This window comes from Euprymna scolopes, chromosome 15, assembly GCF_053919585.1.
Source record: "Euprymna scolopes isolate OS-2025 chromosome 15, ASM5391958v1, whole genome shotgun sequence".
In the NCBI taxonomy this organism is placed as follows: Eukaryota; Metazoa; Mollusca; class Cephalopoda; order Sepiida; family Sepiolidae; genus Euprymna; species Euprymna scolopes.
The window spans coordinates 99,983,318-100,003,528 of record NC_136496.1 but is presented as its reverse complement, the minus strand read 5'-3'; the positions used below and the strand labels follow the sequence as shown (position 1 = coordinate 100,003,528).

The 20,211-nt window shown below is 35.7% G+C and overlaps 1 protein-coding gene across 1 annotated transcript in view; it reads right to left on the bottom strand.

Moving 5' to 3' along the window:
* LOC145294248 (uncharacterized) overlaps positions 1-19,996 on the bottom strand; it is a 65,456-nt gene extending 45,460 nt beyond the window's left edge. The window contains exon 1 of the mRNA XM_080141349.1: positions 19,054-19,996. Coding sequence (XP_079997475.1) covers positions 19,054-19,581 — 528 coding nt within the window. The 5' untranslated portion in view covers positions 19,582-19,996. The remainder of the gene's footprint in view (positions 1-19,053) is intronic.
* Between the last annotated feature and the right edge of the window lie 215 nt (positions 19,997-20,211).

The following is a 20,211-nucleotide window of genomic DNA, read 5'->3' as shown; positions in this document are numbered from 1 at the left end:
TAGAAGATTGTCTTATGACTAATAGTTATGAAGGGGTCAACCAAGATAAAAAGAAGGGAAAAGGGGTCCATGAGTAAAAAAAGGTTGAGAACCACTTCCCTAGGCGGATGGTCGCTTGTAGGCGTGCAGTAGCTCAAAAGATTGCATTTTGGGTGCAGAATTTGATTAGATTTAAAAATTTTTGGGTGCAGAATTTGATTAGAGATATTTAATCGGTTAAAATAAGGGATTCAAAAAGGGGTTCAAACTTGATAGAAATGACAACTTAACAAGCGTATCGCCATTTTTTTTTACATGGGTGTCACCACTTATCAAGGCCCGAAGGCCACTCAGGGATAAGGGTTATTGCTTGTACAGTAATCAATGAGATAGTATTGTAGTAATCATTAGTATTGGGGGTTTTAATAGAGTGTCTTACTTAAGGGGGCGGTTTGTCAGGAGTTTGTTTATGTTGGACTTGAAGACGTCCTAGTTCTAGTCTGGTGGGAAACAGGCAAGCGGCAGAGAGTTCCACTGGCGTACAATTCTAAGAAAGAAGCTTTGCTCATGAAATTTAGGCACAGATAGAGAGTGGGGAAAATTATTGACAGTAGTTTCAGCCAAACGGGTGTTTCTCGTGAAAGATTGGCGAGGGGGGACGAGGGATTGGAGCTAAGACGAGCACTTGCCATGGAAATAACGATAAAACAAAGATAGGCTCACAACGTCTCTTCTGTGGGAGAGAGGTTGCAGGGAAGAGAAAGGGCATCCCCACTAAACCACGAAGTCGGTTTTATACTCTGTCAAGGCAGGATAGGCTGTTTTTAGCAGCTCCTGCCCAGATGTGGCAGCAGTACTCCATCCTTGGACGTGCTTGGCTTTTATACGGATAGAGAATTGCATCAGTAGTGAGATATTTTCTGGAGCGGTAGAAGGATCCCACCATTTTCCAAGCGTCCCTGGCAACAGACGATGTATGTGTTCCATTTCAGATCAGGAGTAAAGGTCAAACCCAGAAGCTTGTCAAAACATGGAGCCTCCCCCAAGACGAGAGCCATCCATTTCAATTGATGCCAGATGGGGATCAGAGCGTTGATGATATAAAGATAGAAGCTTGGTTTTAGATGCATTAAAAGTAACCAGCCACTTCTTCCCCCATTGTACCACGTGCTCAAGATCAGAGGAGAGGGAATTAGAGAGAACTTTGTCATTTACGGCCTTTGATGTGTTGTCATAGATGGCCGTGTCATCAGCATAGATGTCAACGAATGATTTAAGTATGTGTTTTGGGAGATCATTGATGTAGATCAGGAAGAGAGCTGGGCCTAGGATGGACCCCTGAGGGACTCCAGCATTAATACTGTGGGTCTCTGATTTCTGCCCATACAACCACTACTCTTATGAGCTTATCAGAGAGAAATGATTTAATGATTGAGAAAACATTTCCAGTTATACCGTAGCTGGAAATCTTGTGAAGTAGGACTTTATGCCATACATTATTGAAGGCCTTTGATGTGTCAAGAGCAATTGCCGTAGAAATGAAGTCTTGGTCGAGAGATTCGCTAATCCTATGAGATATAACCGTTAGCACATCTGCTGTAGATCTAGCAGAACAGAAACCATATTGTGTGTCACTAAGAAGGTTATTTCTGCTGAGGTGGTTGACTACTTCTCTATTTAATATGGATTCCAGCAACTTACTCATGACACACAGGAGACTTATTGGTCTGTACTGAGAGGGAGATGACTTATCACCTGAATTCTTAAATACAGGGCATACTGATGAGGTTTTCCAGGGTGTTGGAAAGCACTTCTCCTTAAGGCAACGCTTAAAGAGTTTTGTAAGTATGGGGGCAAGTTCTGATTGTAGCTTTTTTAACACTATAATTGGAATGCCGTCAGGGCCAGTTGCTTTATTGGAATCAAAGTTCTTGATTAGCTTGGCGACCTCACGCACAGATATTTGTATGTTACTTAGTGTGTTGTGTGTTATAGGATGGCCTTCGTCGCATAGGGTAGAATTTGCTGCAAAGTTCTTGGCAAATAGTTTGGCCTTGTCTGATGCTGACTAGATGATCTCTGATCCATTGATAATGGTTGGGATGGAACGTACACTTCTGTTCAGGATCCTATTTGCTATTTGCCAAAACTGGTGGGAACCAAGCCGCTGCTCAGCTATTTGGATTTAACGGATTGAGCATATAGCTCTCTTGCATTTTTTATTACTCTTTTACAGTGGCTGCTGGCGTTCCTGAAAGCAGCTTTAGCCTCAATGCATCTATTATGTTGGTAGATATTGAAAAAGTGATTTCTTTGCGCGATGGCAGCAGCACATTCAGGGGAGAACCATGGCTGGCTGTTAGGTTTTTGTTGGAATTTTTTGGATGGTATGAGTCGGTCTATACCTACAATTAACCATTCGGTCAGGTCTGATACTATAGAGGACACATCCTTTTTAAATATGGAATGGAGAGGCAGATCAGATATGAATGTACGGAAGCTATCCCAGTCAGCCATAGAGTATCGGTATACAGTACGGTGGAGAGGTACTTCTGAAGACTTATTACATTTCATTTTTATCTTAACTGATACATCGGAGTGGTCGGAGGATCCCAGAGGAGATAGAACGGAACATGAACATAGCTCAGGGGAAGTTGAGAGAAAAAGGTCTAGAAGACTTGCGTACTGTCCGGTAGTATCGGGCACACGGGTGGGCTCGCGAACAATGTGAGTGAGGTCATAGGCAATAGCAAAATCATGACAGAATCTCCCTCTCATCATCTGTCTTATTTAACTGAGTCAGCCATTCCACGTTATAGACATTGAAGTCACTGCAAATGTGAATGTTAGCCAAGGGATGAGCAGACAAGATGTGGTCAATTTTCGCATATATACTCTTAAAGATTGTAACTCCACTGTTGTGGGGGCGATAGAGGGCAAATATAAATGCGGTGGTGTAAGCAAGTGCAACCCCGAAGGACATATAAGGTAAATTAGGTTATTCTCTGGAGATATCCCTGCCACATAGGAAGCCATCTTTAATGTAGGCACATATTCTATGCCCATGGCGATCTTGGAGGTCAGATTTAGATGTTAAGTTAGAGTATCCTTTAATTATGAACTTATCTAGGGAGGTGGTCGGCCCTATTCCAGTTTCGCTTAGGATGAATATGCCAGGTTTCGTCTCCTGTAATTGGATTTCAACCTCTGGAAGGTTAGAACGTAGACCCCTGATGTTGGAGAAGGAGACGTGGTAGTAGGGGTCTACGTAGGAGGATGGGGTTCTAGGTTTATTCGTGTTTTCTTTTTTGAGATATTTCATGTTGAAGATTTTGGGGTTTGTGGAACAGGTCAGTATAGTTGGTTAGAGCAGAGCAGAGAGGGAAAGTAAGAGAGAAAAGATAGGAAATGTTTTTTTTTGTAGCACATGATAAGGTAAAGCCGTAACAATTACCTAGTAATTATAATTAGATTTAGATGTTAAGTTAGAGTATCCTTTAATTATGAACTCATCTAGGGAGGTGGTCGGCCCTATACCAGTTTCGCTTAGAAAGAATATGTCCGGTTTCGTCTCCTGTAATTGGATTTCAACCTCTGGAAGATGTTAGAGAAAGAGACATGGTAGTAGGGTTCTACGTTGGAGGATGGGATTCTAGGTTTATTCGTGTGTGTGTGTGTGTGTGTTTTTTTTTAGAAATATTGCGTTTCAAACTAAAATACTTTAAAATAAGTTAAAACACACAAAAATAGAAACTTATCCTAACTTTTGGTAATATTTATATACATTTGGTTCTTGCCCACTCTTTTTTTTGTCTAAAACACGCCCGGGAATAGAATAAGTGGGGATCGAACTGGATAGATAGAATAGACTATTATATAGTTACTTGGATGTAACTAATATACCGTTTCACTACATCTAAAAATGAAAATCGAAAAGAGCAAAAGATGAGGAAACAAATATGCAGCCGAAAATAAAATTAATGGAAAGAACAAAAATATAAAGAAAGTCGAATGAAACTGAATGTTAAGATAAGAAAAATAAACAATTACAGAAGGAAGAACAGGATGAAGAAATGAAAAAAAAAAGAAGAAAAAGAGAAGGAAATAAAAGAAAAAAGTTGTTGCTAATTAAGATGATTGTTTCCCGGTTTCTATTGAGTCGCACAAAAGGCCGGTTGAATCAGGTCAGTTTTAGTGAAAACGAACTTTTCTTGCTTTGAAAACTGATGGGTAATTAAGAAATTATCTTGAACATCGTCCTTAAAAGTAAAAAGAGAAAACAAAGGGATTAAGTAAAACGCGGAGAAAGATAGGGAAATAACGAAGATTTTAGGTTAGAAAACACATTAATGATATAATCCTTGGTTTCGTCTGAAAAGAATGCAAATTAGCTTTATAATTATTTTTGAAGTTGAAGAAACAAAAATAAGAAAATTAAACGCGCACGCACACACATGCATATATAATCTGTATATTTTGGCAGCAAGTCATTATTCAAGCACGTCTGATTGAACACGACAGTTATTCTTTTTTTGGGATTTTAATTCGCCGAGCGGTCTTTTTTATTTCGGCTCGTATGTTCTATATTATGGCGCCGACAAGTTGTTGTTCAGCCATATTCTTATCAAGCGCTTTCTATCGGTACATCCGATCGTCGTCAGGAGCGATTGTTGTTGTACATTTCCTTTTTCTTTATTGAGGCTTGGTGTGTTGATAGCAATTTATTTTTATTTTTATTTTTTTATTGATTATATAAAGGTGGGTGCAGGATGGTTAGGGGCGAATTATTATTATTTTTTTAATTTCGTTTTTCTTATTTTATATTTTATTTATTTAATTCCTTGTTAGTTATTGAATACAGTTAACATATTTGCCCCGGTATTAAATGAGTGGTCAATGAGACGTGCTTGAATGTATATAATCTATATATCTATAAAAGTGAGAATGTGTGTGTGTGAGGACACTTCTCAACCTATATACTCAATGAATTTTTGATCTGCAGACTTAAAATTTAATATATTGAATATTCAGACACGTGGAAAACTTTTTAATCGGGTTTCATCTGGAAAAAGGGCTGCTAAAGGGATAAAAATTGAAAAATTGGTACGTGGGGGGGTCATCGGATTTTTATCTGTTTGCTAACTGTTTTACAAATGCGAAGCGTCAATCGTTTACATGGCAGATTACTTATGTTAAGAATAAGTAGGGTTGAAAACACTTTTGAAAGATCTTGTCAAGCTGGTCTAATGGTTATCGTACTTGACTCACTAACTAAGTTTTGGGTTCGATCTCAGCTCGAGTATGTTTTTTTTTTACTTACAGGAACTATTTAAAAAAATATAATATTCGCATGCACATCTCTCAGTTTCTTTCCGTTTTTCTTACTTCATTTTTTAAAAGGAATTTAACGTTACGTTCAATACAGGGCAGTATGCTAGTGATAAATATTAATAATTATGTTTAAACCTAAAGACACTAGTGTTTCATGCCTTCGTAATCAGCAACGCAGGAGGTGGCAATTACTAATGTTTGGGAGAATCGAACCCAACTACAAAGTCACCTTTGACTCCATTTGCTGGGACGTTACCTCCGGGCCAGCATTAATTGCTACGAGAATTAAGGGAAATTTAACACCTATGAATGACAAATACAGGCATAACGGTAAACTAATTAAGAGTGTTCAAATGAGCAGAAGTCGTGAAGATTCCATAACGCTAGTTGATTGCTTTTTTATTTCCCAGAAAGAGCTCAATATTATAATAATAATAATAATAATAATAATAATAATAATAATAATAATAATAATAATAATAATAATAATAATATGTCAAGTACAAACACCAAAATACGAAAAATGTCAAGTACAAATAATTCAAACCATGGGACCCAGAAGGAAGATCTGAGTGTCATGATCGGCAGGTGCTCCTTCGGTAGCCAGCATGGGGGACCCGGTCGTCATCTTGTGAATATTGGCCAACTTCTTAATTTCAGAAACTCAAATAACATGGACGCTGAACAGGTAAGTATAACCTCTAATTTCAGGGAACAAAATGATACCGAATAAACACAACACAGAAAAAACCGAAGAAAGAAATGGACAACAAAAGAGAATAGAAGTCATCCTGAATATAGATATGGAGGTTATCGGAAACGAATGAAAGAACTATGGGACCTCTCCAGTGACCACCAAGCGACAGAACAAAGAATTGCGGACCAAGCAAGACTGATACTCAAGAAAGGCTGGCTCTCTAAACCTAGAACTAGCAGAAATTCAGCGAAAAATAAATGAGGAAACTGAACAAGAAACACCCTCCCCCAATGGAACTGCTCGTAGAAAAACCCCACAAATTGAAACCTCACAAGTAAAAACACCAAAGGTCCAGGACCTATGAAGACCAAAGACTAAAAACGTTGAAACTGAGAACTATGAAACAGAACTAACAGAGAATGAAGCAAATGAAATAAATAAAATAACACAATTTATGAACGAGGAAAAAACAAAACTTCCATCGTTAAAGAATCAAGAGCAGAAGAAATTAAAAACAGAAACTGAGAAGGTTAACAAGCTCCTCCCACACATCCCAAAAAACACAATCACAGACTTAAACAAACTCATTTACGCAGGCACCAAATGGTAAGTATGAATCTCAAATCAGAAAAACAACCGGGAACAAGCGGACCGACAAAACCTGGATGGGAAATAAGACTAGAAACCCAAACACAGAAACCAAAATGATCAACAGGAAGAAAGCAATGTGGAAAAAAAAAGGAATATTGGAAATGTAACTCTCAGGGAGAGGCTAAACAAGAAACATGAAGAACTGGATCAAAAAATAAAAGCAAAAGAAGCGAGATTGAGACGATATAGATATAAATCTGAACAATGCAAACAAAACAGAACATTTGAAATCAACGAACGCCAATTCTACCAAAATGTGAACGGAGGAAAAACAAAAACAGAACAACCAAATCCGACAGAAACAAAATTTTACTGGAGTAACATATGGGAAGAGCGACGAGATCACAATAGAAATGCCGAATGGCTGAAAGACATGAAAGAAGAATTAAAACAAATAGAAGAAGGAACAGCGAATGAAATTAGGAAGGAAACCCTAAAGAAAACCATAGGAAAATGGCAAACTGGAGAGCACCAGGGCACGACGGGATACATGCATACTGGTTCAAAAATTCACAACCTTACACGAAAGGCTAGCCCAAAACCTGAGAAGAAGTATACAGGAAGCAAACGTGCCAGACTGGATGACAAAAGGTAGAACCACACTGCTACAGAAGGACACGGAGAAAGGAACCGTCCCCAGCACTTATAGGTCAATCACGTGCCTACCCACCATGTGGAAGATACTGACAGCACAACTGATGGAACAAATCTACCACTCACTGAATAACCGTGGACTCATCCCGAGGAACAGAAAGGATGCCAAAAAGGGAAAAGAGGAACACATGATCTGCTATATGTTGATCAAAAGATCCTAAAGGAGGTAAAAAGGAAGAGGAAAAATTTAGCCATGGCATGGATCGACTACAAAAAAGCGTACGACAGGATCCCCCAAGCATGAATAATAGAATGCCTAAAGATGTATAAAATACCAAGCGGGATCACCAATGTAATAGGAAATGCAATGAAAACATGGAGACTGGAACTGACAGCAGATGGACAACACATAACAGAAATTAATATACAAAGAGGCATCTTCCAACGAGACTCCTTATCACCATTACTGTTCCTCATAGCCATGATGACCTTGAATAGTATTCTGAGAAAGTGCCAAACCGGATACAAGTTCCCCAATACAGAGGAAAAAATGAACCACCTGATGTACATGGACGATCTGAAACTTTTTGCAAGGACCGAAAAGGAGCTAGAGACACTAATTAACACTACCAGGATCTTCAGCCAAGATATCCAAATGGAATTTGGAATGGAAAAGTGTGCACTACTAGTTATAAAAAAAGGGAAAACTGGAAACGACAGAAGGCATGGAACTACCCAACCAAACAGAAATGAGGGCACTAGGGGAACAAGACGACTATAAATACTTGGGAATTCTGGAAGCGGACACCATCAGAGCAACAGAAATGAAAAAGAAAATTGGAAAGGAATACTCCAGGAGAACAAGAAAACTCCTAGAAACGAAATTATATAGCAGAAACCTAATAAAAGGTATAAATACATGGGCAATGTCACTAGTGAGATACTCTGGACCGTTTATAGGATGGACAAAAGAAGAACTGAGACAGCTCGACCAGAAAACCAGGAAACTCATGACCATGCATAATGCACTACACCAAAAGGACGATATTGACAGATCCTACATGAAAAGGAAAGACGATGGGAGAGGACTGATCTGTATAGAAAACTGTGTGAAGGACACGAAAAAAGAACTAGAAAAATACATAATGCAAAACACTGAAAGGATAATTATGGCAACGAGAGATACGGAGAAAACCAACAAAACAGAAAACAGAGAGACAAACGACAAAACGAGAAAAGAGAAATAGGAAGAGAAACAACTCCACAGAAGATTCATAAGAATGACAAAAGATGAGAATAACGAAAACACCTGGACATGGATGCGAAAAGGACATATAAACCGAGAAACTGAATCTCTAATAACTGCAGCACAAGATAACTCGATAAGAATCAACCATATCAAAGCAAGGATCGATAAAACACAAGAAAACAGCAAATGCAGACTCTGTGGACAAAGAGACGAAACGATAAACCATACAGTAAGTGAATGCAGCAAACTGTTCCAAAAGGAATACAAAAACAGGCATGACCAAGTGGGGAGGGCGGTGCACTGGGAATTGTGCAAACGGCTGCATTTTGAGCATACAGATAAATGGTACAAGCATAAACCCGCAACAGCACTCGAAAACGAGAACCAGAAAATCCTATGGGACATGGACATACAGACGGACAAACCCATCGAAGCAAGAAGACCAGATGTCGTAATAATTAACAAGAAAGAGAAATCCTGTCAAATCGTAGACTTTGCTGTCCCAGCTGACCACAGGGTGAATATGAAAGAAAAGGAGAAACGAAGCAAATACACAGAACTAGCCAGAGAGTTAAAAGGGATTTGGATGATGAAGAAAATCAAAATAGTACCGATAATAGTACGAGCACTAGGAACAATCCCGAAAAACCTGGAAAAAAGAATGGCAGAAATTGGAATCAGATGAATAGCTGCAAAAATACAACGCCTAACGACAAGGAAAACGGATGAAATATTAAGGAAAACCCTTGAATGCGGAGAATAACACAAGACAATATAACGAAGAAGCGTTACGGGGAATGAAGAACACCGAAGCTGTAGATCTACATGTTCTACACCCCCCATCATGCATCTCTCCGTTGTTTCACACCCCCCTAAAAAGTGATACCAAAGAGCCGAGAAGGGTCAAGGAGAATGGAAAGACCGAGGAGGGAGCACTGGCCAGACCTCTGCTGGACAAGTGCGAAGAGAACTGGGATCTTGGGGAGGCTCAGTGCCACTCAAATTCCAGTATAAACCAATGGCCACTGCCAGCGAGAAATCAATGGTAAGAGGCTGTTGCGATGATGCAAATTTATTTGCAAATGCTATCGAAGGAGGAGGAGAGAGCTGGACGTCTGGAGAGACTTGTTGTCACTCAGCTTCCAGAGAACACCACAGATCAGATTGTTTGCTGACTTGTGTTAAAGCTCCACGTGAGCCGATAATAATAATTTTTATACCTACACACATTCGTGTGTCATGCTTTCGCAATCATCAGTGCAGGAAACGACAATTACTATTGGCCGGAAGATTCTAAACTAGCTACCAAATGACTTTTTACTCCATTTGTTAAGAAATTATTTCCGATCCAGCATCAGTTGTCACGAGAAATAAGTGAAATTTAACAACTATAAATGTCAAATATGGGCATAATAGTAAAACAATCAAGAATGTTCAAACGAGCGGAAATCATGAACATTTCATGACGTTAATTAATTGTCTTTTTGTTTCTCAGACAGGGCTCAACTTTAATAATATTAAATAGGCTTATAATCTATATATCTATAAAACTGAAAGTATCTGTCCTACACAATATCTCTGTCAATTTTCAGTCAACAGACTTGAGATTTGATATACAGGGTACTGAGATTTAGGAAAATTTTTTAAAATCGGTATTCGATCAGAAATTTGGCTGTTAAGGGGTCAAAGGTCAACGATTTGACCTTTGAGAACTTTACCAAACTCCTCCGCCAATTTGGGGTCTAAACACTTGAAATTTTAGATATAGGTTCCTTGGACATGGATCTAATTTAATAACTCGATTTGAGCCCAAACAATAAATGTTAAGGGGTCATAATAGGGGTCAAAGTTTTAAAAAAAATTGACTGCTGCGGTCTCTACCAAATTACTCAGACAATTTCTGGTCTAAACATTTGAAATTTTACATAAAGGGTATTCAGAGATAGGGCAAGCTTTTTAATCGGTTTGGGTCGAAAATTTGAGCTACCAATATGTAAATGTATGTATCGAAAAAAATTGGCTAAAAACATTAATTTCTTCACCCTCAACTGGGCACTTTTCTACAGGGAGGGGTTGATTTTTTGCCGATATTGTCGAAAGTCACCCCCTCTTTTCCATTGTCTAGCCTTAATTTGACGGTGGTCGTAACAGCAAAGACGTCACGTTTTTTTCCCATTCTTTTCCTCCTTCGCGGTACGAGTTCGAGCCTGCCTTCCTACTACCACTTTTTTTTTGTTTTTTTTTTGCTCAACATACACCTCCAAATACCCGGTCAACGCCGGGCGTAAATGCTAGTTATAAATACTAATACTTATTTTTGTACCTCGATACACTAGTATTTCATGCTTTCGCAATCATCAGTGTAAGAAAGGACAATTACAACTGGTTGAGAGATTCAAACTCAACTATAAAGTTACCTTTGATTCCATTTGCGAGGACATTACCTCCGGGTCAGCATCAATTGCCACGCGAATTAAGTGAAATTTAACACCTATAAATGCCAAATACGGGCATAAATTTTTATAGATAATTAATAATAGTGATAAAGATACAAATAATATTTTAGCAAATAAATCTATCAAGATAGCAGAAGCTCTACACGGTTTAAATAAAGCAATTAATATTAGAAGTGAGAGATGAGAGTTCTAAGTTATATCTTAAAATTTTATAGATATATAAAATCATATTTAGGTTATATATTTTATTATTACTATATTTATTTTTAATACATACAGACACTAGTGGTTCATACTTTCAGGAATTATCAGTGTATGGAGTCACGATTACCGTCAGTCGAGGGATTCCAACCCGGTCACGAAGTTATCTCTGACTCCATTAGCATCGAATATACCCATCGGTCGACGTGAACTGCGGCGAGAACTTAGCTGAAAATAACATTTATGAAGCTTAAATGTCATTCAAGTAGTTCTAGAATAATAAAGTGATTTTAACATAATATATATTTTATAAATCTATCAAATGTAACACATTTATTGTTGTAAACCATATAAGAGTGCTGGAAGTAATTGATTACGTCTGGATTTTTTGCTAATTCTCAACGATGCATTTAAATTTTTAAAACTTGACAGCAATTGATACTTGCAAGGATAGTATTAAAATTCAGAAAGTTTACTTTCTTTATTATCAAAAATTTTTTTCTCAAAAATAATACAGATTAACTTTTGTACATTTTCAAGTTGAAGAAACAAAAATACAAAAATAAAAATAGACGTGTTTCATTCTTGATTCATGAGTTCTAAAAGCCACTTAAATATAATTTATAAAAGTTATTAAGAATAAGTATGTGTACATTTATGAAGGATGATAACAATGCGGAAAATCAAAAAGAAAACCAAACGGAAGCAATGTTTCAATTATGTATTCACAATTATTTATATATTTTTCTATAGCTCTTTCATATATTATAACAGTAAAGTCTTACTGTTAGTATTATTAAAATACAGGATTTTGATATTTCGGAAGAAACATTCACCTACTCTAAAAGAGAAAACAAACGTTCAGTCTATCTAAAGAAAGAAAACGTCCAAGATGACTGCCTGTTTGAAGGGAGAACCACATAAAAAGATAACAGGATAACACAGAAAGCATTAAAAAAATTAACACTTACATTTAGTCGGTTATAGTCAAGATCATTTACTCCTTTTTACTTCTGGTATCTGATATATATTTGTCTGGACATGGTCAAACAAACAAAAACCCGAGAAGAAAATAATCATTAATCAGAATGGATCATATTTTTCTTGTCACTGTCGACCAGTACGCGACGCAGAAACAAGAAATGAAAAAGAGCAGACAATATTGGCTATAACCAGTAAGTTTTGTATTTACTTTTATAACATGTAAAAGATCTATTGAAAAATAGAGAACTGCGGAAATTAATATATTGTTTTTGATTTTTTTTGTTTAAATTCTCTAACACTATTCCGGTTTTCTGCATTGATATCATTCTTCATAAATATCCACATGTTTATTTACCAGAAATCCTTCTCAAACTACCATCGTCTTTTATTAAAAATTGCATTTATGCTCAATATTCTGATATATAATTTGTAAAAATAATCAATAAGTATCTATTTAAAGTTTTTGTAAAACACTTAAGATTAGTCTTAAGAATGAATGATGGAAATCTCATATATTTGCAAGTATGAAAGCCCCTGCAGAGTGTTAGGAAGTGATTCATAAAAAGGAAAATTTGTCAGGACTATAAAAAAGCCATGACAATGGTTAAAAATGAGTCACAAGGCTTAAAAAGCGATAGGATAAATATCGGAAGTAAAATGAATAGTCAGCTGGGTGTGGCTAAGTAAAACAAAAGGTCCGGACATAAGATTTCTGATCTTGAAGCTAATATATTTAGATGTTTTGAGTTAGTTTACGGCAGATTTCAGTTTGCCACAGTTGACAGTTTGCGGCTCAGAGCAGATCCGATAGAATTTTAACAAATAAGGACATGAATTGATTAACCAAGCGAAAAAAAAATGCATTGACAGACAGCTATCAGCAGACAATGTTCAGGGGCCCCTATTTAAGGCACCTCGTAAGTAAGTCTCTTCAAACTTTGTAAGACTCTCAATTATAATTTGTAAATCCGATATGATATCAAATTTTGTAAGGTGTTCAAGTTTAGTAAGTTACTTAAATATAATTTGTAAAAGTTATTAAAACTGATATATATATTTTAAAGTCTTGAAAAATGTAATTCGTAAACTCGATTAATATCATATATGGTTTCAGGCTTTATAAAACTGCCACATGTAAGTAATGAAATAATTTGCTTTCATTAATCATGTAGTTGTGATATGATTAATGGAAGCAAACGCATATTTTTTAGATTTTTGATAGATTTTTGCATTTCCGCTGCTAATATTAATGAAGAGAAACCCCCTGCTCCTTTCGAGTTTTTTTTTTCAAGTTAAACAATATACTTTCACTAGTTAATGTATGTACGATGAATCGAGGTTCGTTGATTTTGCCCAACGATATAGCTACGCTTTCACTCATCACAGTAATTTTATCTGAAATTAGATGCGATTTAAAACGGTAAAAGTATTAAAAACTTATACATATCTATATAAAAGTGAACGTGTCTGTCTATCTGTCTGTGTACATTTTCCTTCGCAATAACTTTGTTAATTTTCAGTCTACAGACTAGAAATTTGATATACAGGGTACTGAAATTTGGCAATATCTATGCGATCGGTTTTCGGCCAGAAATTTGTCTGTTAAGGGGTCAAAGTTCAACGATTTGACCTTTGAGAACCCTACCAAACTTCTCCGACAATTATGGGTCTAAACACTTGAAATTTTAGATATAGGTTCCTTGGATATGGATCTAATTTAATAACTCGATTTGAGCCCAAAACAATAAATGTTAAGGGGTCATAATATGGGTCAAAGTTTAAAAAAATTGACCTTTTTTTTTTGCTCAGCATACACCTCCAAACACCTGGGCAACGCCGGGCTGAAATACTAGTATGTTATAAAATGAAATAGATACATAAAACTATATTTAGATCATATATGCGATAGATATATAAAATTACAGGTATATAAAGCTAATACGTATATTTGTAAACCAGGTAAATGTGCTGGAGTTGTGGTAATGGGTCGTGCAGATTACGTCTGAAAATTGTTATTCATTCTCAGCGATACATCTACATTCTTTAATCTTGGTCCCATAGCAGTTGATACTTGCAAGATCGAGATAAAAATTCAGAAACGTTTTCTTTTCTTTATTCAAAAATAAGTGTTTCTTCCCCCAAAAGATTTATGACATGATAGATCCCCTGGGTCGCTGCGATCTAGATTACACCAGCTTCCAAAAAGACACAAGAAGGGCGTTCTACTTATACCCATATTGTTTATAATAGGGTATACCCAACCTTTCCTTTTAGCTGGATGAGTTCTAGAAATCTTGCAACCTGCAGAAGATTTATATACTACGCACTGATTTGTGTCGGTTTGTTTGATTGGATACATGGGTTAGATTCAGATTCCGAGCCTTCTTACATGTGATCATTTAATGTATCCAGTTATTTTTTAGAGGAAACCATACAATTTGTTCCGACGCATTTTATGAAGTGTGGTAGTAATGCCACAAATAGCCTTACCGTAAATAGACAAAACGTGTGTTCTTTCTGCCACCCGTATATGGAAAGAAGAAGAAGGAAAAAGAGAAAACGCAAGAAGTGTGCCTGGTTTTATGTAAGAAGACATAAAACGTGATAAGCCCACGTGACCAGGCGAGATTTGAGACGGATAAATAAAAGACTACGATTTGGAGGGGAAAAAGGCAGTTCTTCGTTACGTGTGGCGTCAATGGAAGTATTACGCCAATCGCGACCTTGCAGAACATGAAGGTACTCTAGTTCCATATATTTGTGGAATTGGTGGCTATTTGCACCAGATTAGTAGAATAAATAGATTTCCGGGTTGTTGGCTTTCATGGCTCATGTGAGCTGCGAGGTTGTTTGACTATATATATATATATATATATATATATATATATATATATAGAGAGAGAGAGAGAGAGAGAGAGAGTATTCGATAAAATTCATTTATAAAATTATATTCTTCTGGACCTTGAAGGTTCAAACCTCAGTGTGGGCAACACTTAAAATACAATTGTGAATTACCTAAGACTTCTACCCAGTCATGGCTGATGGAACGAAGCTCCCGTGAATTAAATAAAAAGTTCCGTTTGAAATTCCGTGCGGATTCCCGAGTTCGACAGAAGGATTTCAGAGTTTGATAAAAAGATTCCCGAGTTTGAGTGTTAAAGGAAGAAGCAGAAAGTGAACAAAGCAACAAACAATAAGAAAGCTTATGTCGAGGATAGAGATTTGAAATGCAATTTAACGAAGTTAATTCAGATATTGCAACCTATTAATAGTCATTTTTTTCTATGTAAAAAATAATTAATCATAATTGTACAGTTTTCTGCTGCTTGCTGTTGTTGTTGGTGTTATTGTTGTTGTTGTTGTTGTTGCTATCCAACAAATCAGACCTGCACAGTCAACGAAGATCATTCTTCAGGAGTGTCTGACCTGCGCGAGGTCCCCCCTCATTATATGTACAAAATTACAACCGTGGCTACCGAGAAAGAAGGCCGATGCATATGATAGCGTAACGTCACTTCCTAATTAAGTTGTAGGCATAGACAGCTAACGGTATTCAACCACGTGATCATGCTAAAAGGCATAAAAAATATGGCTACCAATATGTGTTACCGATTGTCCATGTATGTTCTAAAGAAAAAGAAAAATTCTCCATTCGGAAAATAATTATTATAATTGCACATTTGGGATAATTTTAATCAAAATATCGTAAGTGAATTCGTGTTTGAACTTTTATTTTTATTGGAGAAAGTCGAATATTTCATTTTATTTATTTATTTATTTATTTATTTATTTTTACTGCATAGATTCGAAAAAGTTTTCAAAAAACAAATATATAACAAATAAATGTTATCAAAAGCAAGATAAGTTACTTTTCTACCAAACTGGATATATTTTTCGTGTTTTTATTCAATGTAACATGTTTATTTAGCTCGAAAAACATACATTGTTTACCGATGTACTGGAAAATTCAAAATGGCGCCTGACTCTCTCTTTAACATGGTAAGTTCGGGAAAAGGTGTTATAAATAATAAACTAGACAAAATACTATTAAAAAACCACCAAATATATGTCAACCTATGTCACGGTAATATATATTGAGCCAGTTTCTAACAGCATTTTGTCTAATTTTATATTTATAGCACCTTTTTCAAAACTTACCGTGTTAAAGTGAGAGTCGGGCGCCATTTAGAATTTTCCAATACATCGGTAAACACAGTATGTTTTTCGAGCTGAATAAACATGTTACATTAAATAAAAACACTGAAAACATATCCAGTTATGTAGAAAAGTAACTTATCTTGCCTTTGATAACATTTATTTGTTTTTTTGACAACTTTTTCGAATCTATGTGTAAAGTAATACAAACCCCAATTTTTATATAATATTTTTCAGTCTGTTCTTTTAATAATAAATAAAACTTTTCACTGAGTATTTTCAAATATTTTAAAATAAGCATTTTTCACGGCGGTGTTTTTTTTTTTTTTTTTTTTTTTTTTTCGATTGGTGAATTATCAATATTTTAGCACGGGGCGTAATTCATTTCTTTGAAATATATTTAAAACTTCAATTTTTTGTTTTTTATAACATTTTAACTGTAAATAATTTACATAACAAGTTTGTTTTACTGTACACAGATTCGAAAAAGTTGTCAAAAACAAATATATAACAAATAAATGTTATCAAAGGCAAGATATGTTACAAACATGCCGACATTTTTCTTTTTAAAATATATTGATAAACATTGTATGATTTTCGAAGCGATTACACGTTTTAAAGTGAGTAAAACCACTAAAACCTTCCCAGATAGGTAGAAGAGTAACTTATCTTGCATTTGGTAATGTTTATTTGTGATATATTTGTTTTTGACAACTTTTTCGAATCTATGTGTACAGTAATACAAACCTAAAATTTAATTTAACTTGAAAATAATATTTAAAATACAGGTGCATACACTGCACAAGCACCCTTATTATTATTATCATGATAATAATAGTAATAATAATAATAATAATAATAATAATAATGATAATAAAAAACTGGTGTGGATGACATCGGCTGGCGCCACACCACACCAACTAGTTGTGAAGGATCAGGGAGGATGGAAAGACCGAGGTGAGAGAGTACTGACCAAATCTCCACTGGAAGTGTGCAGTTCAAATCTGGTACCTTGGGGAAGCATTTTGTCATCTAAACCCCAGGAAACACCAATGGCCGATGCCAACGAGAAATCAGTGACAACAGCTGTTGCGATAACATGCAATCATCTGCACAAGTGGTCAAGAGGTGGAGAACACTGGAAATCTGGGGAGACTTGTCACTTGGTCTCCAGGGAACACCACAGGTTACTGCCAGTGAGCGATCACTGATGATGGCTTGTGAGATAACTAATACGCTACACATTTTGATGAAAAACATGGGGGAATAATGGACACAGAAGAACAGAAAACCAAAACTTTATATATAATTCCTGTATTTAAAGTAATAGTTATATAAATATTTCAAGATATAATCTTGTGGAAAAAATCCAGCTTCCCAATAAGTGGCACTCTGGATAGGAACAAAAATAATCTCAGTCATGAAAGATTTCTCCTCCACCGACCGAAGACAGAAAAGGTAAAGTGTAGCATCAAAACAGATACTACACTGATCTTGTTCCGAAGGCCAAAAAATATTTGTTTAATGTTTCTTTAATTGTTTGTTCCCTAAATTCATAATTCAGTTTTATCAGTATTAAATTGTATATTGTTTTAAAATTACTTAATTTTACATAGCTAATGTTTATATTTTATATTGAATAAAGTTCAGTTTAAGTAGTAATCGAACTGTGTTCCTTTTTCTTTTTAAAAATGTTTTATTGCTCTTTTTCAAACGGCCCTCATATAGTACTGACAGTCTGACAAATCTTACCTACATTGCCTACAGACATTTTTCAGTTAACAGGCCTTCTTCTTACTCTCGGTGGCCGTGGTTCAACTCCCGTCACCCAGAACATTACAATCCAGTGATTGCATACGGAGTCAAGAAAGGTTTACTCCATAACACAAAAAGGAATATGCTGCACATGTTTAGAATCAACGTTGTTATTTTCACTCAAATGGATTTGCAGTTCCTTGTTTTTCACACGCAAAGACAGAGACAACAAGAGGACGACGGATCTTGATGTTGATTCTTCCTGAATTTTGATGAGAGATCGATCTGTTAATCAGGTAAATTTGACTTTATTACGTTGACACCATTGCTACCGCTGTTGGTTCGAACTAGATGACAGAGTTTTGATAGTGTTGCTAATGTTTCAATGTAATACTAATTTATTTGTTTTGTTTTTAAGTGGAGATTTTTATTATTATAAATGATTATTACTGCTCTGATGTATTTTAAAGTAAGACCGTGCAAGTAGATTAACTTTGATAAAAATTTTCTAATCAGCCATGAAAAATACAAAAGTGACAACAAAGGCCACTTGTAGCAGTTTATAAAACTACATTATAAATAGAATTTTGTCAAGCAAATTATTGTACCTCCTGTTGTGATATCCTAGTAATTTAAATAAATAAATAAATTAACCTAGTTGTGAGACTGCATACCTCTGACTGAAACCGTAAGCAGAAATTTCATCAAAATGTCAAACTTGATCAAACTTTGAAGGTCAACGTCAAAGAGCAAGGTAATGATTTGCTACTATATGGACCAAATAGTGAGTTGCTACAGTTAACAGAATGGAAATTATGGTAAAAAGCGTGACTTTGAATTTTGACCTAGATATTTCTTAATTAAATCAGTTAGAATTTAAACGATGACCGATATTTTAATCAAGTTTGGTGACAATTGGTCAAGCGATGTGAATACTCAGATGTGTACAAACAAACATAGAATGAATGTAACATGACTTTGAGAAGCAAACATTTACTCACCTCTGAAAGCAACGATCTGCACGCTTTTGCCTGGTCGTAGTCTTGGAGGATTTTATTTTCCAGTTCCAAACACGATTTATCTTCCTCTTCACTTTCTTCAGTCACTCGGCTGCAATCCGACTCCGTTGATGGCGAATGCAGATAATCATTTGCTTCCGAATAAGTTCCGAGTTCGATCTTATCTATCGACGATTCTTCTTCCCCTTTCTCTTCATTTTCTCCCCCTTCTTCTTCTTCTTCTTCTTCTTCTAATCTGATATCAGACATGTATGCTGTTGATGGGTCTGGATGATCGCCCGTTTTGGATCGAGGATTGCTTTCTAGGTCGGCTGTTAAAGCCACAGCGATATACTTGTACGTCACCTCATCTGTCCATTGACTCAGACACGTAACGTAATCGTCTTCCTGTTTCTCTTCTTGTTTTATTTCGGAGGAATATTTTATTTTCGATGTTTCTCCGACACCGAAGCTAGTTTGGCTTGAATATGAAGGAATCAACGAGACGCCTTTTCCTATCACCGAGCCCATGCTCAAAATCTTAAAGTACAAATTTTAAGTTACCGGTGTAAATATTAGTACTAAACTTAACACAAGAAAATAGGAACAATTACATGCTATTTATTATAGAGCGTACGAAAAACATACTTGATATAAGCAGATTTTTTAAAGCAATACTTAAAATTAGTAAAGAAAGTAGTGAACCTTTAGAAACTTAAATAAATTTGACATTAGTACAGATATCTCTTCAACAATTAAATACGTTGTATAAATTTTATATCTGTAAACAAAAATTCGAACTGGTAAAATGAAAAATGTACCAGTAAACTAGCAAACTGTATTGCTAAACAACGGAATTATACCGGTAAACTAAATTTCTACCGTTAAACACAAACAAAAAATGTACTAGTAAGTAAAAACAAATTGTACCAGTAAACTAAAAAAAAAAAAATGAACTGTTCAAATGAAAATTGCAACGGTAAACAAACAAAAAATTATCTCAGTACACTAAAAAACTGAGAAAAAAAAAAGATTTCTCCCGATTAACTAAAAAATTAATATGAATAAATTAAAATAATTGAACTGGCAAACTTAACAGTTGTACTAGTAAAGTAAAAATAAAACAAAAAACAAATAAACAAAAACAAGAAACATCTCGAT